The sequence below is a fragment of the Ammospiza caudacuta genome, chromosome 16 (genome assembly GCF_027887145.1).
Source record: "Ammospiza caudacuta isolate bAmmCau1 chromosome 16, bAmmCau1.pri, whole genome shotgun sequence".
Taxonomy (NCBI): Eukaryota; Metazoa; Chordata; class Aves; order Passeriformes; family Passerellidae; genus Ammospiza; species Ammospiza caudacuta.
Genome location: NC_080608.1, coordinates 14,671,974 through 14,698,280, shown reverse-complemented (window position 1 = coordinate 14,698,280; position 26,307 = coordinate 14,671,974). Strand labels below are relative to the sequence as shown.

Here is a 26,307-nt window from a genome sequence, read left to right as displayed (position 1 = left end):
TCAAGCCTTTCAACAGAATTTTACCATCTCTATTGCTCTAAAGCTATGAAGTGCCAAAAAAATCCCATACACGACCTAGAAAAACAAATTGGTAAGTGTAGTTCTTTCAGTGATCCAGCTTATACAGAATAATTTTCTTAGAGACATTTAAAGTCTATGAAATCCTACATCGTTTCCCCTTTATATATCAGAAGTCTTTAAAAGTATCTAAGTTTTTTTTTAAGCCAACAATACATGAGAGAATCCTAGATGTGTGTGACACCTTTTAGAAAGTGTCTTTGTCTTTATGGTACCTGTGTGCTAGAGAAGTGTCATGATCCCTATTTTAAAGATGGGAAAAGAAGACAGAGAGATTTAAAGGTAGATTTTTAAAGGTGTTTTGACTTCTGAGGATGCAATAAAATGTGCAGGAGGACTTTTAAGAGGGCTTAATTGCAACTTTAGCAGCCTGAAAGCAACTCAGCAGCTTCCAAAGTGTAGCAAGCGTCCAAAGGAATGTAGGTCTTCTGTGTCCTGCTCTAGTACTGTAACCATGGGATGGCCCTTCCAGGGTGGACTGATTTTGGAAAATTTGTGTGACTTTCTGCTGCACTGCTCTTCACAATTCTGCTTCAGTAGGGCATGGAAGCATTGAGTCATGGCTGCCGAGATTAAGTGAAGAGCTTTCAGTTATGAACTTTCTCAAGACGATGTTTTGTCACACTAGAGGTTTTCCTCTAAGAATGTTTTTTGTGCTGGCAGACCTTCAGACATGATCCTTTCCCACAAATCTTCCTTTTTTACAGACTGTCATTTCCCAACAGAGGCAATAAAAGCATCTAGAGAATTCAGTCAAATCTGTCTCTCCCAGGCTGGCTGTGAGCTCATCCCCAGTGCATTATTGTGTGTATTCCAGGATGCTCTGTTCCATAAGGAATCTGTTGTTGTAATGGAATACAACACTGTAAAAGAGACCATATGGGCAAAACTGGCCTTACTGTCAGGAAAGCTTTGTTATATAACCAAAACAGGGGTCCTGGTTTGTGCTTTGGTAAGAGTCAGCTTTTCCAGGGGTGAGGAGCTCAACTGTCACGGGTCCTTTCCTTATCTGTCTTCTGCTGCTTCTGACAAACCTCTTGAGCTCCATAAAATCTGGTTCCAGTGGCAACTTCCCTCCTGGCCACAGTGTGCATTTGCAACATGCAGTTTTATTACTGCACATAGTACTTAATGCAGTTGTATGTAGATCCAGATGTTTTTCCTCAATCCTGAACCTGCCACAGCTGTAACCAAAGTAACCAAAAGATGCCAACATTTTCCCTGTTGCTTTCCAGTGCTTACAGTCTTTTCAGGAAAATTGGAAGAAGGGTTTTAAAATGTACATGTATATCACATGTACATTTTTAATATACTGTTACTTTAAGTTATGCTTTATTCATATTGCTTAAAAAAATCAGTTTTGCTCAAGAAGTAGTAAAGGAAGTATTGGTGCTGTGCCAGTCATCTGCAGTTTAGCATCACATTCTGCAATACAACTCTGTGGTGTTTCATTTCTGTTTCAAGCTGTGATTGGCTGTGGAAACACTAAGAATGGAAATATTACAGGTGTTCAGACTAACTGTAAATCAAACCCAAGATCTGGCCCCACCTGTGTGTTGTGTTGTTATAAATGATAGCATCTATAAACTTGGTTGGCCTAAAGTGGTGCGAGTGAAATTGTAACGTGATACACTCAGGAGATGTGTTTTTGATAAACTTGCTGAAGAGCTGTTTATACATCCCTATAATACTGTGTGGCAACTTGTGTTCATCTCTATAAGTGTCTGACTAGTTATGATGTGTGCTGATAAAATTTAATGACTGGACTGAAAAATATTGAATACATTAAAATGTACGAAATACACCTGTAACAGGTACCAAATTCTGTATATTCTATGCCATTCCCATGCCCAGCCTGGGTGTGCACACACATGCCCACGTGTGGCTGTGGTCCCCAGTGTGCAGTTTATAGTTTGGAGAGAAATCATCCTCCATCATTCGTCACTGCTGAGCTGCAGCAGACCAGGCCAGCACATCATTTGTTAACAGCGACAAAGCCGCGCTCATAAACGCCGACATGTTACATTAATTTATAGGCACTGAGTGACTTATTAAATGTGACGTGTGAAATATAACAGGGCCCGGTATGGATGATTAGGTTTTGGGCTTTGAATTGTTGACAAGGCAGGGGTAATGAATTGCGGGACACAAGCTAGTGTGTTTCCCCCTCATTAGTCAGTATTAGCTGCATTAATAGTAATAATTGGATATATTCATCATTTAAAATGTTTTAATAAATGTTTGGACAGCACCTGATCTAGGCTGTCAAATATTAGAGTGGAAGGTTCGTGATGGGAGAAAAATTATGCTGTTCCTTCTGCAGAGATTTATACAGCCTGAGGGGTGCCATTTGCCAATGTCCTTTAAGAGGTAATGGGTGAAAGAGAGTTTGGGAACAGACAGTGCAACAAGAGAGAAACCAGCCTCCCTTGCTCTTCAGGAAGATATTTTCAGTTTATTCTGAAGACTTCTTGGTCCTGAGCTCGGGTCTCCAAGATGGGATCTGAGCTGGTTATTTCTGGTCAGATGCCAACCTCAGGTGAGAGCTTCACAAAAGGTGTGCGTGTTCACATCTGAATTTGTTTCACTCTTTCACTGCTGCAGACTGAATGTTGCTCGGGGCTCAGGAACTTTCTAATTTGGGGTTTTGGCTTAGAGTCGCCAGTACTTTGAGCTATTAACATATTTAAAATTCCAGAAAATTTTCTGCCTGGACACCTTGAAAGCATAATCTCTTTGGGATGAAGGCAAGGTGATGTTCTGTGGCTGTTCTGCCAGCTCCAGTTCCATTCTTGGTTTCTGTGTCTCAAATGCATTATTGCCTACAATTTGATAGAAAGATTCCCTTGAAAAAAGAACAAAAACCCTCTTTTCCCCCCCGCCCCATTATTTTGTGATCTTTGGAAGTGAACTTTAAAAAAGAACCTAAAACTATTACCAAGGAATACAGAATGTATCTGTCTCTTGCTTTCAAAGTGACATGTCGGTGAACATTAGAACGTGCCTTCTAAATGACTGGATGGAGATCAAGAAAACCATGTGCAGGTTCAAAAAAAGAAAAAAAAATTAAAAAATCTCAATTTAAAACTTGTGAGACATCACTTTGCTGTAACCCGTTACATAATGAAACCCATTTTTTAAAAGCAACCTTCAGGATATACAAAAGCAACAGCGCTTGGAGTTATTGGCACTGCATCACTAGGCTGACAATTTTTTATTTTCAAAGAAGAGTCCTCTAAGGAAAAGCCTCGCTAGTGTGGGAAGCAGTTTGGTGGCTCAGTGGGAGGTTGGCTTTCCTTTCAGATGCTGCTGAAGAGGTGTCACACCAGGGAGTGCCGCCTTGCTGGAGGTGCCGTCTTTCAGGAGAGACACAAAGTCAAGTGTCTGACCACCTGTAGTCTTAACAAGTCCCAAGACGCTTTCTGCAAGGATGAAAGTGTTCTCCTCAACGTCCTTGCAAGTTCCAGGTAGCTGCTTCTACTGAGAGTCAGGAATCTTTAAGATGAAGGGATCTTCACGCTCTCTTAAGCACAGTGAGCCAAACCTGCCTCTTTATGTCCAAGGACTTTGTGTGAAGAGTTGGTGGAGGACTCAGAAGATGCCAAGGGTAAAGCTGGCTGTAGACAGGGGATGCTGCAGCTCCAGGCTGGCAGAGAGGCTTCCCTGCAGGAGCAGTGCAGTCATTTTTTGCTTGTTGCAGTTGTTCTGCACAGTGGAAGAAATCTCAGCAGAGAGAAACTTTGTCATTCAGTCGTAATCAGAATGATGCATACTTCCCAACTTGGAGTAATATTATTTTATTGAATAGACTCAAAGTCACATGCAATTTGTATGTGATAGTGTACATTTAACTGTATTTTCAGTCAAGCCCTGAGCATTATATTGTCAGGGTTGTCTGTTAGCTGGTGGTAATTGTTGACAAGTTGATGTGAGGGTATTTTAGCATGTTGTCTAACATGTGTCTGCTGATGAGTTTGTCATTGGCACTGCACAGTATTTCTTCAAATTTGCTCTTAATTTTTTATTTGGAGATTAGGCAGAGATGTAAAACTTAGAATCATAGAAACATTAAAGTTGGAAAAGACCTCCAAGATCATTAAGTCCAACCTTTGACTGACTACCACGGTTTCAATTCAACCACTGGATGTCGTGTCCAGTCATTCCTTGGACAGCTCCAGGGGTGGGAACTTAACCACCTCCCTGGGCAGCCTTTTCCAAACGTTCGCCACCCTTGCAGTGAAAAAATTAATCCTGATGTCCAGCACAATTGCTCTCAAAAGAAGTACAATAGAACATAAAATAGAGTTAAAGTTGTTAAGAATTGTTCTGTTGCAAGTACTTTCAAGTCCATCGAATTGTGGTTTTCATTGGTAAGATGTAGATGAACAACAACTTTTATCTTTCTGCCCTGGCTGCTTAGCAAGGTTTCTTAACGGCTCATTGTAAAGTTTCCGTTGCTGATGCTGTCCTCTGCAGCAGCACAGAAAAATCATAATTCTGAAGTATTTATCTAGTACTGTGTAGACCCTCATGCTCTGTGTTTTGTGGGTGTAAATCTGACTAATCACAGGTCTCATCCCTGCTTTCCCACAGAAGGGCATCTGGGACACAGCCAGACATCCATAAATACAGGGGAAATCCCAAGCCTTGTCTGTGTTTTAACACCATAGGAGTTGTCTGTAGGTGTTCCCTGTTCCCCTCTGTCAGGTATTTAATGCTGTGCCTCTGCCCTTACACTGCTTTTGGACCGTTGAACTCCCTCTAAATGTGCTGTTTTTCATAGTTCCCACCAACAAAGTACCATGAGCATGATTTATTTTATAAATGTCTTTGCTTTGCTCTGGTTCTAACTTTTCAGCAGCATCCTGATCTGAATTCCACTCCAGTTTTGGGGTTTTTTAACCTCACTGGATGGTGGGCTTCAAGGACAGGAGAAAATATTATTGTTAGCTGGATCACCTTTCCCAACTGGTACAAGAGATAACTTTGCAGCTACAGCCTACAATGCCTTTCCCACATCTCTCTGACACAGAAGAGGACATCAGCAAAAGTCTTTTTTCTACATGTTCAAGGCTCATTGCTTTAAGAAAAGCTCTGAAGCACTTAATCCAAAATTTGTGATATAAGCAGATATGATTGGTTTCTACTTGCTTGCTGCAGAGGCCATTATTTCTGAGGTTAATTAAGCTCTTTCAATGTCGTGTTAAAGGTAGCAGACATATGCAATATTTATTGATGACATCTCCAGCAGTACCTATAGGGTGATCCTCTTCAGCAGCACATCAGAATCTCTTTTCCCCTTCCTCTTTCAGTTTTTCCCATTTGTGGTAAATCCCAATGAATTTTACAGTGTTTGGGTTGCTTGCCCACATACACACACAATTCTGCAGAATTTTATACTTTGGGGCAGTTCATGATCCCCTTCAGGTACCCCTGGCATGTCTTCTCTTGTTGAACCACTGCACACACAGCTCAAAGTGCCTCCGCCTTTGCACAGAGCAGCCTCTTGCTTCCTTCCAGCTCTCAAAATAGCCCCTACACTCCGGATCCTGTGCTCACTGCCAGAGCTCCCTGCTGCAAAGGAAACGAGGGCTTTATTCTCTTAAATATCACGAAACAATGGGAACCCCTGGATGGAATGTCCAGCTTGTGGGCAGGAGCTGAAGGCAGCACTTGACTTTCTTCCACAACATTTTTGCACTTGATCTTGTCTTGTGTAAATACTAATGTACATTTGTATGTATATTTTTTTCTGGACCCCTAATTCTAGACTCACTTCTACTAGTTAATTTAAAAGATTTCTTTTAATTGTTGGGGTTTTTTTTTCTTTATTCACGAGAACGATAAAAGTGTACAATCACATCTCCCAGCAGCATCTCTGTCAGATTGTCCTTTGTCAGTGACTGACTGGGTTCCCAGATCTTTATAGTTTTTAATTTGCAGGTTTGGGTGATGGCACCAGTGTGTCAATGTTACTTAAAGATATTCTTGGGGTCAGGTTTTTTGAGGAATCGTTGATTATTGTATATGCAGGCAGATTGCACACAATTTTACATGCAGGGGATTTACATATGCCTGGTCCAGGGAAAGGTGGGGAATGTGTTCCCCACACATGAAATAATTACCACGTGAATCTTTATAACTTTCTCATTAAGCTGGTGAAAGAAGTATGTCACAAACACCCCAAATGGAAACATTTTAGGGCCCCATGTTTGCTGTGAGAAAAGCAGCTTCAGAGGGCTGGATTAGCCCTGCTCTCCAACATCCCCTGACTCTGATACCTCTGCTGCTTTTTGGTGCCCATGCTAAAGTTACAGGAGTTTACCTTGAGAAGGCAGGGAGGCAAATGCTGATATCATATTGCAATAACAGCACTGCTGTTATCTGTCAGCACTTACACTGAACAGAGGCTCTTTCTGCTGAAGTATGGCTCTGGCAGGGCTGCTAATTCACTGGCATTGTGTGAACTATGACAGACCACAGGGCTGGTTTGTCGTTTTTTCCAGTGACTGAAGTCTGATGTCTTCAGTAAAAATTAAAAATAGTTAACTCACTTTTATGCCCTAGTGTTTGAGGGGTGAAATGGGACCAAAATGGAGAGACACTGAAGGGAAAAGTGGTTAAACAGAAGCAAATTAATTAACTTTAATTGTTAATATTTTGCTATTCACAATGGTTGTCATCAACCAAATACCCTGTGTTTCCCCTGTACACAGATGGCATAAACTCCTTCCAACTTTTTTTTTGTTTGTGATGGAAAGGTAGCTGCAGTTCAAATGTAATAAAAATTTTAGATACTGGAGCAGGGCACAAGTAAGGAGATATAAGAAAATTCAGATTTTCTCTACTTTAAAGGAAAAAAAATATTAAAACATCAGGCCTGGGGGCAAAATTAAATCACAAAAAACTGAGCATTCAGACCTGCCTCTGGACTAATCTTAATTCTGTTTTGTGATGTGTTTTTCAGTGGTGTTACCTCTTTCTTTTCTTATTAAAAGTCTGGGCAAAGAAACCAAAACAGTCTCTCTGGGATTTTAACTCACTCACTGGAGAAAATGCCAAACACTTTCCCAAACTACTCTAAATTTCTGTGATGCATTATAACTCAGTATCAGGGAGCTAGAGGAGTCCAGAAGATGCAAGATGAAAAATTGATATGCTGTGCTTCGCTGTGCAGAATGCACAGACCTGAGGAAAAGTGACTGGGAGCACTTGCTGAAGTGAGCAATGAGTAATTTAAGGCTGGTTTGGGTGGTCCTGCCTTCAGATTTGGTGATTATATGGGTGCCTCCTCAGCTGTTTGCTGCGCTGAGCTGAATATTTACTGTATTGATAACAGCAAACCCTGGCAGTGCTGGAGTCCAGCAGCAACAACAACTTCACAAAACAAAAAACAAACAAACAAACAAAAATTATTATTATTATTATTTCTATTATTATTATTATTTCTATTATTATGGCACTGTCTGAAAAATTTCAGCTGACAGGCTCTGACTGCGTGAGGTTCATTCTCTGCATCAAATTGTTTTTCTTGGACCTTTTCTGCAGTTCAAGAGGAAGATATATATTGTCTAGTAAATAATTTTCCTTGCCTTATTTTTGGTATTTGTTTGTTTTTTAAACCAGTAAATTTCTTAGTATCCCATAAATGCAAAATTCATGTCTGATTTGCTTCCATTTTAAATCAGTAAGAGCATTGAATACAGAGAGAACAGAGTTGGGATTTTTTTTTTTCATAATTAGGATGTTTGATAACTCAAGAGGTTATGTTTAGAAGAGAGTTAGATGGCTGTATCTGGTGTTTAATTTCTCTTCTGCAGAATAAATTTCCCGTTGTAAAAACGCCACAAAAGGTAGCTACTGCTGTTTATTGACTAAAGAGGTAAGTAAAATCCAGCTGTGAACATGTGGGTAATAGGAGCTTTTCTCCATGCCTATATTTGATTTCCATGCTAAGCCTCATGTTGGTAAATATCAGTGTAAGTCTCAATTATTCTTTTGTGAATAAGGTACTTGACATGATCAGGGAGCTTTATGTGAAAAGGCCTGCAAGGAAAAAAAAAAAAAAGCAATCTTCAAGTGAAGTTTTAAATTGTTGGAAAATTAAAGAAATTATTCTTCAAGAATAAAAACAAGCTTTATTTTAGCCTAAGTTTGAATTTTGCCATTTTATAATAGGAGTTTAGATAGGAAGAGTCAACTTGAAAAGAGAAAAGGATTAACTTTGTCCTTCTGAAGTTTCTAAAGGGGCATTTCATAGATCATGGAATGATAGCATCAAGGAATGGTTGGGTTGGAGGGGATCTTAAAGCTCATCTCAACCCAATCCCCTGACATGGGCAGGGGCACCTTCACTGTCCCAGACTGCTCCAAGCCCTGTCCAGCCTGGCCTTGGGCACTGCCAGGGATCCAGAGGCAGCCACAGCTGCTCTGGGCAGCCTGTGCCAGGGCCTCCCTACCCTCACAGGGGAGAAGTTTTGCTAGTACCTAATCTAAACCTACTCTCTCTACCTTTTGATTATTTACTTTTCCAAATAAAATAGCATTTTCCCTATATTTTTATTTTAGTGACAGATTACTGAGTAGATGAAGTTACCAAGAGTTGCAGGAGAAGTTATAGATTGACAAAGAGAGAAGTGTGTGAAACTTGCAGCGAAAACCCTGCAGAAGCAAACAAAGCACTGTCAGCCTTGGTGACCTCTGAGCTCGACTCTGTACTGGCTTTGGTTCCTCTGGACATGCCAAGTTTTCACCAGAGCTAAAACACCCATCAGAGGCTGTTTAAGACACTGTTTTTGTAGCATCAGCAGTTTGACAGCAGAGCTGAACGTGCTCAAGTATGTGAGTGGTACCTTTGTCTCCACCAGTACTGCTTGTGTATTTAAATTTATGCACATATTTAGTACTCTGCTGAATTGGTGTGCCGTACAGAATGGGCATGCAATCCTTTTATCTGATGGAAAGTTGCTAATTATTGCCCTGGCCCTGTGTATTTTGGTTTTACTAATTTTACAAACCCACATATACTTGCTGCTGTGTTTCATCCAGCAGTCTGAAGTTGCCCTTTTTCTATCAAATGTGTTTACAGCACAGAAAAGGTGTGTTCTGTCAGTTTTGTTTGCCCTAGCCAGGTCTGAGCTGTATAACCAGCACTCACTCTGGATAGCCACTGGTCTGGCTGACCTTGGCACCATGACAGCTGTCGTATTTTCACATGGAGGAACTGTTCTTGAACAACTTCTCCAATGTATCAGGAACAAACAAGCTTTTCTTCAGCATCAGGAATGCAGCAGGTCTTCTTTCCAACTATTTTTTTCTCCTTCCACAGACATATTTATTGTGGCAATGGCAAGAAAATCCTACTGCTAAGCCTTCGTGTTTGAGTTCCTTTAAATTTCCTTCAGGGGAGCGACAGAAGAGCCAACGTAGATCATGTCAGAGCTTGCTTTCTTTAATTTAACTCTTCAGTTATTTTTAATAAACATGAGTATTAATTTGTAGTGGCAAGAAAAGCAGGAAGGCAAAATCCTCTTACATCTTCATTACTTCCATTTCTGCCATGGGTTTAATTTAAATCCCTGTGGTGGTGGCAAAGAGCAGGACGCTGCTGGGGAGGTGTTGCACAAACCCAAAGGGTTTGGTGTGTGATGGAAAATGAGGCCAGCAGGGAGTGGCAGGGAGTATTTTAAACAAGTGGAGTGACCTCCAGCTGGTCTTGTGCTCACCAGATCCATCAGTGGAACAAGGGGAATCAGAGCATGGATGGGGCAGGAGTGAGGACTCTTGAGCTGGTTTCAGGAGCTGGAAGTAACAGTAGGAACCAGGCTTGGGTAGAGTTTCTCCCTATCAGAGGGTGAGAACACAGTCCTATTGACACCAACATCTTTTTGGAAATGCAGCAGTTTTGTTAGAAAAAAACCCACAACTTCATGTCCAAAAAAGGAATTTCTATTGAATTGTGAGAAAAGGAGAGAACATTCCCAACAGCCAATAGCACATTTTTTACGGCTTTTGCATGGCAAGCAGAAGTTCACATTAGTTTGGGGTCTGATTCAGCCCAGGGGTTTGTATTTAAGCAGAGGATGTATTTCTACGCTGGACCTTGCAGTTGCTCAGGGGTTTGTAGAGCATGGATGGCACGCATCAACTGCTCAGCAACTTCAGTCCCTCAGCAGTTTTTGCAGCCTGCCCTGAGCAGCATGGTAGGACACCTAAATATAATCTAAAATTAACTGGTTTTCCCCCAGAGTTCCCTTCCTTACACTCCAGCCATGTCTCTGTGGAGTAAAGGTGATGCATGGAATTCTCTGGTTTAATACCCGTGCAAGTTTTTTTCCTGGACCTGAGCTGACTTTCATGGAGCTGGATTGTGTTTCTCTGCTCCACAGAGAAACACATGCACAAATGCTCTTCACACCAGGAATGGTAGTAGTCAGGAAGAGAGTCAGAAAATGTGTTTTGGTTGATTGATGAAAAAAAACCCCAAACCTTCAATGGTAGCAATAAGGATAATTGATGACTGTCTCCTGTGTGGCAGAAGAGTGGGTGTTCAGCAGTCACATAAGTTTGGAGAGAGAGTTGTAGATTTTATTGACACTCCTGTGTTTTGCACATTTTTTTTTTCATCTTGGAAATGAATTTCAGACCCCAGTAGTGAGTATTAATGCTATATATCCTCTGTGGTTAGCATTAATGGTACACAGTCCTGCCAAATGCAGGGAAAGTTAGAATTGAAAAAAAATAATCCACTGTGAAGAGGCTCGATGCGAGCAAATGGGGATGGAGGTTTATGCTTGCAAAGAGCTCAGCTCTGTTGGCACTTCTCCTGGACCAGTGCTGTCAATCCAAATCTGAAATATTTGCAGAGTGAAGTGTTGCTAATGAGCAATGCTGGCAGGACCGGGCTTGAGGTGATGAAGGCACCTCAACAATCGGTCTAAAGCAGGAACCAAGGCCTGGGCTGAGCCCCATGAATCAAACTGCTCTGCTCTACTCTTGTCTTAATCTGTTCTCATCCTCCTCCCTGCCAAGGTGGGGGGGTTCCATCAGCTGGGGGTGTGGTGCCAGCCCAGGAGCTGCTCAGCTCTTGCCTGGATGAGTGAGGGATGCTTCGTGTGGCCGGGGGGGCTCCAGCCTGGTGTGTTCCCAAATAAAGTGCAGCCCCATTGTTTGTTTTGTCTTTCAGTAGAATTAAAATATGGCACTTGGCAGAATGTGTTCTGTAAACTGGTGATTTTTTTTTTTGCTTAACATGCAGTGAGTGAACTTGGCTGTGTGAGCGTCGCGTTCCTCTGAAAATGCTATTATTTTTGCAAGTTAATTTTTTTCTGGAGTTGGTTTAATTCAAAAGAAGTTTTGTTTGCTTGTTTGCCTGAGGTTTTTTGGTAGGTTTAAACAGATGAGCTTCATTTCTTCTGCAGTTTATTTTGGTGAAACTTCTGTAGCCTTTGGGGGTTACAGCACAGTGCACATGGAGTTAGACTGTGAAATTTTGGGTTAGAGTTTTGCAGACCCCAAAAAGCAAATTCCTGTATTTCAGGGTGACTTTCCAAGCCTTTGAGTTGACATGAATTCAGAGTTTGTAAGGGGAGGGAAGGCCCAGTGTTTCTCCATAGAGCTTCACAAAGAACTTTCCATCATTTTGGGGAACCGTTAATCAGCCCACCAACCCTCACTGCCCATTATTTGTGTGCTATGCCAATACAAACCAGGAATTTTTAGCTATTTTTAACTTTCCCATGCCCCAGCTCCCCTCAGGGCCGGGGTGTTGCTCTGGGGCTGTGGCAGACCGGGTGGGCAGCTGCTGGACTCAGCCCTCGGCAAAGCCGCCAAAATCCCGCGGTAAGCCCAGGGCAGCGCCAGCTTCTCCCCAAAGAGTGAGTGGCTCTGAGAGGTTTTGCCACACAAGGGCCTGTTTGAGGCTGTAGGCACCAGCTGACAGGGATGTCTTTGCCTCTGAACAGATGGCCAGGCTTTTTATTTCAGCGAGCAATCTCGTGTGGAGGGGTGGTCTCCGAATCCTGCCAGGGTTTTGCGAGACAGGGCCAGCTTAGGGCAAGAGGGATCTGATGTCTGTGCCCTTCATAGCTCATGAGCTAAGTGATGAGCTGTTGACAGGAAAGCCATCATCTGAAGTGTAAGATCCCCAACTCTCCCCACTTTTCGCTTTTCTTTGGCGGAATTAATGCCCTATTTGCTTGTCTCTCAAATCCATTCTGGCACAAGTACAAACCCTCGCCTGGTGGCAAGCAGTTGTCTGGATCCGAGATGCCAAGATTTGTGCTGACAGTTCCTTCTACACAATCTGAGTCAGGCTGTCACAGCTGGCCATTAGCAGCTTAAAAAGACACACATGTACAGCAAATAACACCACCTTTCCATTATTGAATATCAGAACCTGCTTGATTGAGAAATGCAATGACTTGCACTGCTCTTTCCTTTAAACAAGCACTGCCTCCAAACCCCTGTTCCAGTGCAGTGGATGTTTATTTTATGTGGATTGCTTGCCCTTATTTAGAAGCTCAGGTCTAGAAGAGACTTCCTGGGCCAGGAGATCTAGTCCTTGATAATCCCAAGCATCACATTTGATAATCCTGCTCATTACGTTGCATTTCTTAAATGAAAACAGTCCCTCGTAGTTTCGATTTATCGTTGCAGCCGTTTGCCTTGTATGATTTCTTTGACATGGAGGAACAAGAAGCAAAACTTGCCTTGTTGAGAGGCAGCATCACAACTAGAGCAGGGCAAAGAATGCTGCTTATCAAAAAGGGATTTTCTGAAGCTGTTTACCCTGCAGTGTTGCCTTTCTTGGTGACAGTCTGTGCAAATTCTGCTGACCTAGCATTCAGTTTGGGTGCTGAAAGAGGGCTGCTTGCAAAGGTTAACATTCAGATTTAAAGTAAAACAGGATCAAACTGTTCCCCACCCCACTCCTGTATGTGGGAACAGGGCAGAGGAACTTCTGCTTAGTCACTGATGGTTATTGCACGTGTATTGCTGCCTTGTCTGGTTACGCTGGGCTTTAAACTTGCTGTAGGATTAAACTGTGCACGGCTGAGCTTTAGGAGACCTTAGTCTGTAGTTTATTTTGGACAAAAGGCTGATAAACTTTGGCTTTCAGGGAGGAAGCCTGGAATCTGAGACCCACTATTATTCATTGACTTGTCTTTATGAGTTTACAGCCCACTGATGCATAACACTGAAGGAAATATTTTCAGTGAAATGTTTGCTTTTTTCTTTGGCTTTGTAAAAGGCAATGTCTTTTCTTAGAGATATATGTCAGGGTCATATAGCTACTTCAGTGAACTGTGTATGGTCAGGAAGTAGACTGCATCAAAAACATTTCATTTTTCCATGAAGTCATTCTTTTGACCAAGGCTTCCCCCTTCTCTCAGGGATTTGGGCTCCACTAACCACTATTGGAGCATTAATTTTATTCACAAACTCGGTTTAATCCTGGGGGGGAGATTTCAACTGTATGGAACACTTTCAGTATTTTTGTATTAAATCAAAACTTGAGGGTGACAGTGAACTTGTAAAACAAAACCCCATTTATACCCAAGGGAATTTTCATGTCTAGCATTTTTCTGTCCCTTTTTTGCTGTGCTGAAAAACGTGTCTGTTCCTCATTCCTCTGGATGGCACAGCCAGCCTGGCGTGACAGAGGGACTGACTCTGCAAAGTTTAATGGCTCTGACACAACAGAGCTATGAAATTAGTGTTTAAATTTTCAGGATGTTTTGCTAGATCAGGCCTATGTAAGCTCTGCTCCTTCTTTAGTTGGGCAGGGTGAGTTGGGAATACTGATGTTGACAAGTCTTTGTTGTACCAAGTGTGCAGATATCATATTTGTATCGCTGTCATATTTATACAGACTACACCCTATTTATAAGGCATTAATGTTCATTTCTGTTTCTTCACAGGTTCTTCTTGAAATTTTTCCTCAAATGTAACCAAAATTGCCTAAAAAATGCAGGAAACCCTCGAGACATGCGTCGATTCCAGGTCAGTCGGACACGCTTCCTCCTTTAAAAATCAGCAGCTGTTAGGACAGAAGTACTTTGACCCAAACTAACCTAGTAATTCACTGGAAGATGCTAAAAACATAAGGTCACAAAATAATGCCTAATTCTTGTCACAGCAGAATTGTCAGGAAGTAGTTGGGTTTTCTTGCTCTGGAAGAGAGTACTCTTGAAGATAATGTCATCTCCACCGGAAGGGAAAGCATGAAAAGGAAAAATCAAAATGACCTCTCTGTTGTTTTCAGCTATTGGGCTCCCCGGCTCTGAGATATTTTTCTCTCCATGGGGAACTATTTGTTTTCATGGAGACACCAAGTGGGCACCTTGTTTATTGGCTGGGGCAGAGGAAGGTGTAAGAGCAATTAATAAAATCAGGCATATGGCTACATGTGTTACTCCTGAGCAGTGGTAAAGACTCATAAACGTGCATCGATGGGATGAAGGTCTGCCCCTGTAGTGAGCACTTGGAGAAAGCTACCACTGGGTGCCTCTTTCTTAGGATGCTTTGGGCTGTTATTAACCCATTTTTGCATCTTGTGGGACTGGGTCTTGGGAGCTGAAATATCAACAAAGCTTTAGATAGCCAAGGACATCTTGTTATGGTCCAGCTGTGTCACTACTCATTTTGGGTTGAAGAGCATCACTGTCCCTTGGGAAGGTGGTCTGTACATGCACCTCCCCAGTGCTGGCAGCAGAGTGGAGTGGTGGCAATGCTGAGGAATAGTTGTTCCAACCCATTTATTGAAGCCATGGTCTTTGACTGTGGCAATAATGCTTTAGCTGGGTATGTGCCGAATAAAAATATGGGATAGAAAGTCAAAGAACCTTCTCTTTTGGTGGGAGGAGTTTTCCACGGAGGAAATATGGTAGAATCTGTCTGTGGGGCTTTGCCTCAGGGTTCTGAGAAAGAAACAAGAGATTTGTCACATGGACCACATGGGTCTCTGGAGAAAGACAAATCCAAAATATATCTGCTTTCTGTAGTTACTCAGAACCTTGTTTGCTTCTTTTCCAGCATTGTTGCACTTCAATACAAGTGTTGAATGTTATGTAAGTGACAATATTATTTATATGTAGAATGTCTTTTGTTGAACTGCTTAATTGCAGCAATGCTGGAAGGCAGAGGGGTGCTATTTGCCTCTGAGCAGGGAAGTGCAGAAATGAGGAGATGTGGCCACAGGGATTAAATGAATCAGTGTAAAAGCCAGTATTAGCATGGCAGAGCCCTCAGCTTCTCACCCCACACTCCTCCCTCTGTCACGATTCTCCTGTGATTCCAGAGGGCATTATCACAGAAAGAGAATGTGGGAAAAGGACTCTCACCAGCACGGGGCTTTAGTCCGAGCAGTCACCCCTGGGGCCCCAAGTCAGAGCTTGCTTCACAACATGTACACTCTGCTGGGGCTGTGCTCGCCCAGGCTCCAGGCTGATTTTCATATGGAAATGCCTGTGCGCGTTCCTCAGAGCAGCAATCAGGAGCTGTGTCGGCGGGGAGGTAGGACATAGGAAAGGTTGTTGATCTCTTGACTTGTAAAGACATTCTGTCATACAAACCCAGCTTCACAGCAGTTGAGCTTTCCGTGTGTAAACAGAGACTGCTTAATTACACAGGTCATGTCAATTAGCGTGACCTCAGCATTTTCAAGAAATTAATCACTTTCAGCCGAGTGAACCACTCCTACTCTCATACAGGGTGGCATTGAAGCTCGCAGCATTCTCTTCAGTGCCCAGCCTTATTGTTTTACAATAACTGCTTTTGTTTCTTCCCTTTTCTTTCTTTTTTTTTTAATTTTGAATTTGTTGGTCTTTTAGCAATAGACTTCTTAAAATAAAACAGCTGGGCTCTGCAGAGTCCAAACTTCATTTATCATTTCTTTGGGTGAAAGGGACCAAGTGTACATGTAGTATCTCAATGCTATGGTGCTCCTGGGTTTTGAGGCAGTGTTGTGTAGGAACCAAATGAAATCTGTGCCCCTGTGTTTGCTGTCAGCTGCATTTGAATTGTTACCAGTGACTTACAAGGTCTCCAATAGCAATGTCACAGTTCTGGTTAAATACCATAAGGATAAGGTATTTCCAGATACTTTCAGATGGTACCATACTCATTTTATACACATAAAAATGGAGACATTCCCTTCCTTCATTCCCCTACTTGTGCTGGACTTTGAAGCTGCCAAGAGATATTTCCAACTTTTGGTCTGTCATTCGTCATTCCCCAAAAGTTGCTGGAAGTTCTTAGAACACAGATTATGGTTTTGATGAGAGAATCAGTGGAAGGCCAAGGACACGAGTCCTGCACTTTCTAAGGACCAGTCCTGTAGAAAATTTCCTTTCTTAGTAGATTTTAGATTTGGTTTGGGGTGTTTTTCCCCATGTAGCATGGAATTGTCTGATTATCATCTGATATAAGACATTTTAAGAAAGTACAGGGAGGAGGCAGAGTGTGTGTTGATTCAGGCTCACAATCAGAAATTAATTAGGAGGTTTTATCCTGAACTTTGCTTGCAAATGTAGGAGTGTGATAAGTCTAACATAAAAGCTGTTGTGGGCCTGGAAGGAAATAAATTTCTCTGCATGTTTGAGATGTCCAGGCATGTGACAAGTGGAGTGGTATGGAGTGCCAGCAGAGTGTGTGTGCTGGAGCAGTGCTGGCCCTGGCTGTGTTTGTTGTGTCTCTATTAGCACAAGGAGACAGTCAGGGAGGAGAAGTCAAGTACTGCACAGTACTTCAGCTGTGTTTCACACTCCTGCTTGCCCTTGAGAAAATAATTTCATCTCCATGTTTCATCAGCCCAATTGCACAAAACATTTGGTGCTCTTGTGTATTATCACCTTTGCCCAACCTTGCCTTTTTATCCCAGAAACCCTCCAGAGCAGCTGCTCAATCTGGTTGCGAATTCTTCATCACAATAAGTCATCATCCTTGGTGGGATGAGCTGTAGTGCCTCAGTTAGTGGTAATAATAATACTGCTACTAAGTAGATGGTGTCATGACTGAATTCTGCCTAGATTTGATTTTTCAGAACTAAAAACTCATTCATACAACCTAAACAGCTTTGTATGTTATTGTAATTAATGAAACCCAGGCGCCCTAGCTGTCTTGTTGTTCTTGTTTTAGCACAACTGCTTGTAAACTGACACATGTCAAGTTTTAATTTAGAGGAAACTTTTCAGGCTGTGTCACTGAACGAAACCCCAAACGTTCACTTATTATGAAAACCTTGAAAGTCACTTAGAGATTGCCATGCTGTTTGATTCTGCTACCACAGCCTCTCCTGCAGCAGAGGCTGCTCGTTTGCCTCCATGGGATGCTGCCACTCATGTTTGAATTGAAGCCACTTGTGTCTTATTGCAAATTTGCATAAGAGACAGAGATGATGCTTCATGAATCCCAGATAATGGAATTTGGACATGCAAGGCTCCATCCCCAGAGAAGGGAAAGGCAAAAAAAAAAAAAAAAGAAGAAGAGACTGAAAAATAGCAGTGAGAGCTATGGCCCAATTCAACAAGGTAATTAAGTGCCTGGCCTGTCCTTGAGCACGTGAGCAAAATTACAGAATGTATTGTACTTATGTGCTCTTAGTTAGGCACCTTTTGAAGTGTCTTGTTAAATGGAGAGTGATTTTTAGCTACTAGAATAAAGAAGTCAACACATTGTGGGAAGAGGTCACCAAGTGGTGATGAAAATAAAGATGTGCTCGAGCCATTTATAGCTTTCAGAAGAGTGGCAAGCACTGGAGTTACATATTTAACACTTAGGACACACTTCAAACTGGGAAATTTTCCTAGCTAGATTTTCTCTGCCTTTGCTATTGGGGATATTGCAGAAATATCAGGTCCTTCACCATACACTGGAGAAAATTGAAAGCACAAGGAAAATGCTATGTCTTAATCAGTGAGCATAGCTTAATGGGCTGTGGTTAAAAATCAGGAGTTGTGCAATGCTTAATTTTGATATATTAGGTGAGGTACTATACCAAATAAACAGGCCGAGTGCTAAACGTGGATAAATAGCTTGATCTCCAGGCTCCTGGTCTCTGAATATTTAAAGAAAAAAAAAATCTAAACTCCAAAGTATTCACAAACTGAGCTATTTAATGGCAGGCAGAATAATCCACAGAGCTGGGATATGTTACTGCATTGAATAGCGCCAATTTCATTGAAGAAAGTTGTAAACCCATGTGTTTCTTTCATACCTCTGTCTCCCCTGGTGTTGATACAGGATTTAAATTCAAAATCTGTGAAGGGCTAAAGCTAAAGCTCAAAATCATTTTCCGTGTTTGCCTGTCTCAAATTAAAACTGTGTTTTGTTGACAAAATTTGGAAAGGTTTGAGATTTGGCAGACCTGGTTGTCCCTGTGCTTACATTAATGTGTCAGCACCTCATTAATCATTTATTAAACTGTAGTGTGCCTTTCCCTCTTGCTACAGTCTGTGTTTTAGGATGCCTTGGTGCCCATTCCACATGTACTCTGGCTGTCCCCTCCCCCTAATTTTATGATTTCTCCACAAATTAGTTTTAGCATGTGCTTTAACTTGAACATATCCCAGTCGTTTCAAAATCAAAATGAGGAGAGTGTAGTATTTTTTTAGATTAAAAAATATGAGTAGAACTTGTAAGTATGTAAGTGCTCTGCAGCAATCCAAGTAGGTAACTGTGGCACACAATATTTGAGGTACATTTTTTACTATTAATAATTAGAGGCATTAATATTTCCTTGGTGCAATGTGCACTCAGTGTTCCTCTATTAATGAGAATTTTCATTTAAAGAATTGAGCAGCAAGAGCCTGTTGCTTCTTACAGGTGTGCTATGAATAATCTTTTTTTTTTTCCAAACAGACACATAAGAGGTTTTTTTTTCTGCATTTCCTGAGACTGGAAACAGTTTCACTTGGGGATTCCATTTATAGTTTCTGCTGCTAACGACACCAAAGAACCACACCAATGTGGTCTCTTCATAGTAAATCAAACTGTTCAGGAGAGAGGTAGGAAGGTATTGCTAAGTAATTCAAAATACGTTGCATCAACAGTTTTGAAAATCTGAGGAGGGGGAAATTAAATGTAGCTTTACTCACATAAAACTTCAACAGGATTGTTTCCTCAAGTTCTTACCTAGAAAGTTGCATGTATAGCAGCAGCTACTTAGATACAGGATTTTCACACCTTTCAGAACTACCTTACTGTTACTACTCTTGGCTCATTATTTTTCTGGAATCCCATTTCTAAAAATGTTAAAAGGTTTGGTTTCAGCCCAGGTTTGATCAGCTTCAGCATGAAGTCTGTGTGTACCTATAGGGTTTTAGAATTGGGGAAAATATTTCCTCTTGTAGCCATTGTTATTAATTGTAGTTTTGTTAATTTTCATACATATCTAATCAGACCCCTAAAAGAAGATAAGGAGCTGGCATAAATCATGGAGCTGTGACAGGCAGTGCCAAGGATTTGGCTCAAAATCCCACTTGCAAAGAATTTACAATGGTTGCAAGTGCACAAATAAGATTGCAAACCCCGAGCCACTTACTATAAGATCATATTTTATTGAAAATATCATAAACTTTATTCTACCCCTCAGGAATTCAATGGATAAATTACTTTTGAAATCCCTTTTGGAATTTTATATATAGGGCTTGGTTTTTTTTCTCTCCTTAGTTTGATTTCAGGAAAACTTATCTGTAGTATTTGGTGCTTTCTTTTTCCCAAATTTCCATCTGTAGGAGCTCTTGAATCATTTATTCTGTATTTTAATATCTTTCACTTAAAACACACATAAAAGCCTATTGCTTGGAATGCCATTCTGAGGGATAGGGTTAGGATCTTTTAGATATAAAATATTCTCTTTTGTATTCTGCTTTTTCCAGAGAAAGACTTCAGGATCTCCTCTGGGCAGTTTAGTGGCTTTGCTTACTTTTTGAGTATTTTAATTGGGGGGCCAGAAATAGGTAGAAAATTTTTCCTTTCACTCTATTTTTTTTTTTTTAGTTCCAATTCAAGTGATGAAATTGAATAGTTGTAAGCGATCCTTTAAGTGTCCCCATTTGACCAACTTTGAGAGGCAGCAGCTTCCTGAGAGAGTTGAAGCAATGTTTGCCAATCCTTGTAAAGCATTTCACCTCTTCAGAGGCTAAAGCCTCTCAAAACCAAGAACAATTAAAGCAAGAGCCTTTCAGAGCGACTGGGGAATTCAGCAAAATAAATCAGAAATCCTCTGCCGTGGCTCTGGAGGCTTGCCTCATTATAAGAGCAGATCTATTAGCCCCCTTGCCATTGTCTTTCATTTCTCAAGTGAGGTGATTCTAATTAAATTAATCTGCATGTCAATCTATCGGTGATCAATCAAAAGGGCTGAGGTCCCCCTTTGCGGCACTGTGCTTGCGGCTGACAGGGGCTGATAATGGAGGAAGAAATAAACTGTCGAGCAAAGTTAATTAGTCAACATAATAGGTGGATTAAACAGGAGCTGCTGATTGCTGTTTCACATGTCGAAGCATGAGGTGGGAGCTGAAACTGCAATTAACAGACAATTATTATATTTGGTTGTAAGAGGTCGCATGAATAAACATATCTCTCTGGGTTTCAGTCTTTAATCCCTTTCCCTGTTTAATGTAAGGAGAAGTGTAGGTCATTTCTTCTTATTGTTTTAGTCAAAGTTCTCGAAGGCGACGCGTGCTCCTGGCAAACCAGCAGCCAGCTGAAGGCCAGATCTTTGGCTGGGGTAAAACCCTGGGAATGCCACATTTTGCTGGGAAAAGGCTGTGGGAGGGGTGGCTGAAGGAAAGCTGGGGAGGCTGAGACTGCTTGGTCTGAATGGAGACGTGGTGTGATGAGCTCACAGCTCTGCAAGAGACTTGTTTCTCCATGACATTTCATGGCTCACGGGCCCACTGCCTGGACAGGGATTTCCTTTTGGAGCCTCAGGGTTGAGCAGTCCCTCTGGACACCTTGGAGAAGCTGAGTCTTCTACTCTGGACCCATCATTTACCTGTTTGCCCCTGCTGGGCTGGCTTCTCTCCTGCCCTGGGCAGCTCTGGGCAGCAGAAGTGTCTAATCCTTCCTCCAGGGCAGTCCTGCTGTGTCTCTCTCACCTCGCCTCAAATCAAATCCCAGGTGTTGACATTGAGATAAGTTGAGAAATACAAATAATTCTAACACGGGATGAATAGGGTTGTGTTCTCCAGATCAAGACCCCACTGTCAAGCATATGTGTGTGTGCACACAAACATGCCTATACATACTCCTTAAGATAGAGCTCGGGAGAAATTTGGGCAAATCCAACAACCTGCAGTGACTTTGCGGAGGGGAGAGCAGCAGAGAAGGGTGGGGGCAACGCAGGCAGCAACTCTTGTTACAACTTCACAAAATACACTTTTGTTTTCTTTTATTCTGAATCGATTCTCATTTGCAATGTCAACATCTCTATCTACTTCAGCGTGGAAACTGAAGGATAATTTAGGGTGAAACACAGCTGCCCTTGTATATAGGGGAAAAAAATACTTAATAAAGATCCTCTTGTTAAAATGATGGTTAACAGTGTGCTGTCTGCCACGCAGCTACAAACTCTGCAATTTGACTTAAAACTGCATCAAAAGCTTTCGATGCCAAAGACCCACTCATCAATAGCGCCTCTTGTTAGATTTGTACAGCATAAGCACCAGTTATTATGTGAAATAGCTTTGCAATTTTCTACAGCTCCCAGCTGTTATTTATTTAACTGAGTTTATTACACTCCGCACTTTTTAAAAAACACACGGATTTATCCAAATTTTCCTCCATCTTGCTCTTGTGCTTGCAGGTCGTGGTGTCTACGACAGTCAACGTTGATGGCCATGTGCTGGCAGTGTCAGACAATATGTTTGTGCACAACAATTCCAAGCATGGGCGGAGAGCTCGAAGACTCGATCCCTCGGAAGGTACGCCTTCTTATCTGGAACATGGTAGGCAAATCATTTTCATTGGTTGGCATTGCTACTTTTAATGTGAATTTATTTGGTTTGTGTCTCTGGCTGCTGCTTTCAAAATTGTCCTGTAAGCGTTTATTATCTCTGGGACCAGACATTTGAAAGGGACTGGCCTCCAGACCAAAAGGGGAATTTTTCAAGTAGGTCAGCTCTAAATGTAGTGAAATGACAAACAAGTAAGCAAACATGGGTGCAGAGGTTGTCCTGTGTGCCAGTGAAGTGGGGTGATTTTTTTTTTAATGTTGGTTGCATTTATTCAGTACCCAAAATTGGAGTCTGATTTTTTTTTTCCAGACTGCCCTGATTTTTGACTGTGCATCTAAAGGATGTTGCACATTTTCTGAAGAGCTCAGCACCCAAATTTTGGATTGCATTTCTTCTATCTATAGGGTGCTGAGCTGTCTAGGAGATTCTTCTGTTCCTTTGAATTGCCCTAAATGAAAGCAGAGCCCTTTTGGAAATCCATCTGCTTACTTAAGCCATAGATGAATGTTCTTTTCTGGCTCCAGCTGTGCCAGCTGAGGACATTGCTTTTCCCACAGCTGTTTGTCTCCCTTCCCTGCTCCAGGCTATTCTTCACCATGGACATGCCAGCTAGGATGGTTGTGTGCTTGCTCTCTGGTCTCCTCCAGGCCAATGAAGTTCATTTGAATTAAACCATTTAAATAATCACTCTTTGCCAATATGGCTTGTTGCTGAAATGATTGAAGGAGAAATGGTGCAAGGCAATTTGGCTTTTCTGGAAGCACAGTAAACTCCAGCAAGGGTGGGATGGGGGCACGTGGCTGGAAGCAGCCTGGGGATAGTAATCTCTTCTGTAAGGTCAGCTGGTCCTGGAAGGGAACATCTGCTGGTGACTGTAGGTGCTTAAAATGGGAGTTGTTGAGTGCAAATGTACTTTGAAAAATCTGGATTTGATTAATGTTTTGTTTTGCTCTTTGTCCTCAAAGTTGATGACTACTGCTGAAAAACAAAACAAAAACAGAGGGCATTTCACTCCCCTCTCCCTGTTCCAGCTTGGTAGAATAGCTCTTTGTCTTCAAAGCTGTTTGTAATCCTAAATTCAATAGGTGCTTGCTCCCTCTAAGAGATGTGTACCCTCAGCTGCCATTGAAGTAGCTGAGTGTAGAAGGCACCAGTCCTTTATGCTGGTTTGTTTCACAAATATTTGCCAAGGATCTGATGAATAATTAAATAGATTTTTCCAAAGAGTTTGAAGAAACCAGATGAAAATTTCTCTGGGAAAGCAAATGCCACTCAGAGAAATGTTAACTAGATACGTTAAAAGAAATTATTAATGCTGAGAAATGGGAAAATGTGTGGGTTTCTACTGCTCAGTGGATTCCTGTGGAAATACTTTTCTATTCTGTTTATGCTTTCAGGCATCAGTCCTGCAAGCACTTATGCATATATTTAAGATTATGCTCACATATGGTCCTGTTGGGATCAATGAGGCTTCTTGTGTCAGAGAAGCTGAGGGTATTGATAAGTGTTTGCAGAATCGGGTCTGTAGTTCACACTTACTAACCTAAAATTCTTAGCTCAGCAGCGTTTCTCATTATATAAACATAACTTACATCTGTATTTATTTAGCTCTAACTTTTTTATGTAGGCTACGAGCCATTTTCAGCCATAATTCATGTTATAGAATTTTTTTTCATCCTGCCAACAACCTAATTTAATAAACAAACCACTGTCATAATTTTTACTGAAATTTATAAGGAATGTATGAACTCTGTCTTTATTAATTAGCAGAAGGCATTACAAAGGGAAACTTCTTTCTGTTCAACTTTGTAATCTTTCCATTGAGTCTAGTCTTAAAAAAACACTCTTTTTTTTTTTTTTCTTATATTCCTACTAAAGTAGTTGCCATATTTTTTTTCCTTTTTCCCCATTGCAGTCTTCTCAGTGCATGCTTTTGGTTGAGGCAGTACTTAATTTCTCTTACATAAATGCCCTTATTCTCATGCACCGTGGTATCTCATTTTACCACAGCTGTCGTTCCCACTCCTACAACCTGAGGGATTCTGTTGGCAAAAAGCAACAACAAAAAAAAGATAATTCTCTGCTTACGTAGCTGCACACACCTGAGTTACTGTGCTGATATTAAAAGTCAACATCTGCAAAATATCTCCATGTGTACATTTTGTGGGAAAGGTGATTTTTCTAATCTGCTTTCTCAGGCACCTCTCAAGCAACCTCATAAAGCAACTGCTAGTAAATTCTTACTTTTGAATAGCAACCTTCACACTACAAAATTGTTCCCTTCCCAAAGGCTTGGTGGAGCCTTTCTTTTTAACCCAAATCCTTCTGTCCAACTCTCCAGGAATTCTCTGAACATGTGAGTCCAAGAAACAGGAAAAAAAATTTGAAAATCCAGTTGTTATGATATTACTTTACTAAATACAAAGAAAGAAAAAGGTTTAATGCTATTGAATTTTGGACAAGACCCATTGGAACAGATGACAGTTTCCTCCACTGAAATAATTTTTTGTTTTCACTTTGAGTCACAAAATGTATTATTTTTCTCCAGTTTTTGGAATTTTTATTTTGGATAGCATCAGAGGCAGTTTGTTTGCCTCTCCTCTCCCCATCTTTTCTGCCTCCCTCGGGGAAGGACAGATTGACCTGAGCTGTATCCATGAGCAGGCATAGGAAGGGAATGTAGTCATGGTTTGTCTCTGGTTCATTGCTCTGGTGAGCAACTGCTCATCACAGGTTTGTAAAATCTGGGATCTGACTATAATATACCATTGACCAAATGTATTCCTGTGGACTTTTCCAGACGTTTAGCTTCTTAACACAAATTCCTGATGGCAATAGAGATGAATGCCTGACTGTGAGGGCTGGGGAAAGGAGAGACAGGATGTAGAAAGATGTGCTGGTTGTTGAGTTTACCTGGACAATATCCAGCTTATTTTTCCTTACAACCTTGTGTTTGCTGTTCTGAAACATGGAGGTACAGTTTATGTGACACCTAAAAGATACTTTGGGGGCCAAAAAGCTGGAAAGAAAGCTGCACCTCCTAAGCCACTCAGGAGCCTGGTGTCTCCACATTTGGGTTTCACCATCTCATTAACAGGTAGTCTGAATTATTTTTGGGACATCCAACACATCTTTATTTATATCTTGCTTGTCAGACTTTTCAGTCAGTAAAGTAAAACCCCACCAAAAAGGGGTTTTTTTGTAGCTCATTTCTCTGAATATAACCAGAACCCCAGATCTTGGTTTTGTGTCCACATGCTGCCCCCTTGAAGCCAGTGGGTTAAGCAGCTAATCTTTCAAATAAATATATCTATATTTTAAAAGTAATAGCTGGCAGAGGCCAATTATTATTTCATCCATCTCTGTGTGGTATAAATAGGGTAAGCCACAGTAATCTGTGGTTTTCAATAATTATCACTTTTTCATTCACAAATAGTTGGATCCTCACTGGTTTTATATTTCTGGTAAACCAGAAAGCCGGTGTGGTTGACCTTTCCAAATTATATATATAGTAAGATGTATAGTCAAGAGCCAACAGGCTCCAACAGTAGGATATATTTCAGCTTGGAGTTCATCCCAGGGTGTCAATTTTAAAAGCAAAATCTTCCCAATGAAATTTAAGTGATAAACTTATGGAAGGGGAGAGTTCTGGCAGGGCTTGCAACAACTCTTTTCAAGTTTACCAGCAATAAATCCACTGCAAAGTTTCCAGTTAAAATTCATATCATTGCAAAGTAAAAATTCTTTTTTTTCCCCAAATCTTTTGAATGTCTTTACAAGAATGTAAAACCAATTGCAGCATCAGTTTCTCTATTATTTTTCCTTGCTGGCAGAATGCAATGCCCTCGAAAAATGATAGTCCCTGAGACCCTGTCAGTTTGCATGCTCTAACACTTTATTATCTAATGATCTAATATGCAACAAGGCAAAGAGGGGGTGCTTATCACCCTGACAGGATGCCTAAGAGAAGTGACTAAATTACTTTATGTACCATTAGCACTAGCTGCCTGGGTGAACTCACTGTGAGCATTTATGCAAATATTCCTGAATACATTCAAGTGGCCTTGTCAGGAAGACGACTGACAAGCAGCTTAAATGCTTGGGTTTTTAAAGGGACAGTTTTATTTCTTTTTTCTTTTCCTTCCTCCTCCATGGGAGAGCACTGAAGAATTAGGTGATGGTGAGGTTTGCTGATGATTTGGTTCTGAGTCAGCTAAACAGCAGCAGCAGATGAAAGGTGCAGGGTAGAAATAGAAACAAATTATTA

At 41.3% G+C, this 26,307-nt stretch overlaps 1 protein-coding gene across 3 annotated transcripts in view; it reads left to right on the top strand.

The window, feature by feature from the left end:
• EBF1 (EBF transcription factor 1) overlaps positions 1 to 26,307 on the top strand; it is a 263,841-nt gene that overhangs the window by 155,214 nt on the left and 82,320 nt on the right. For 2 of the 3 annotated variants that reach the window (XM_058815593.1, XM_058815592.1), the window contains exons 7-8: positions 14,001 to 14,082; positions 21,890 to 22,031. In XM_058815593.1, coding sequence (XP_058671576.1) covers positions 14,001 to 14,082; positions 21,890 to 22,031 — 224 coding nt within the window. The remainder of the gene's footprint in view (positions 1 to 14,000; positions 14,083 to 21,889; positions 22,032 to 26,307) is intronic. The other variant, XM_058815594.1, reaches the window with a different exon arrangement.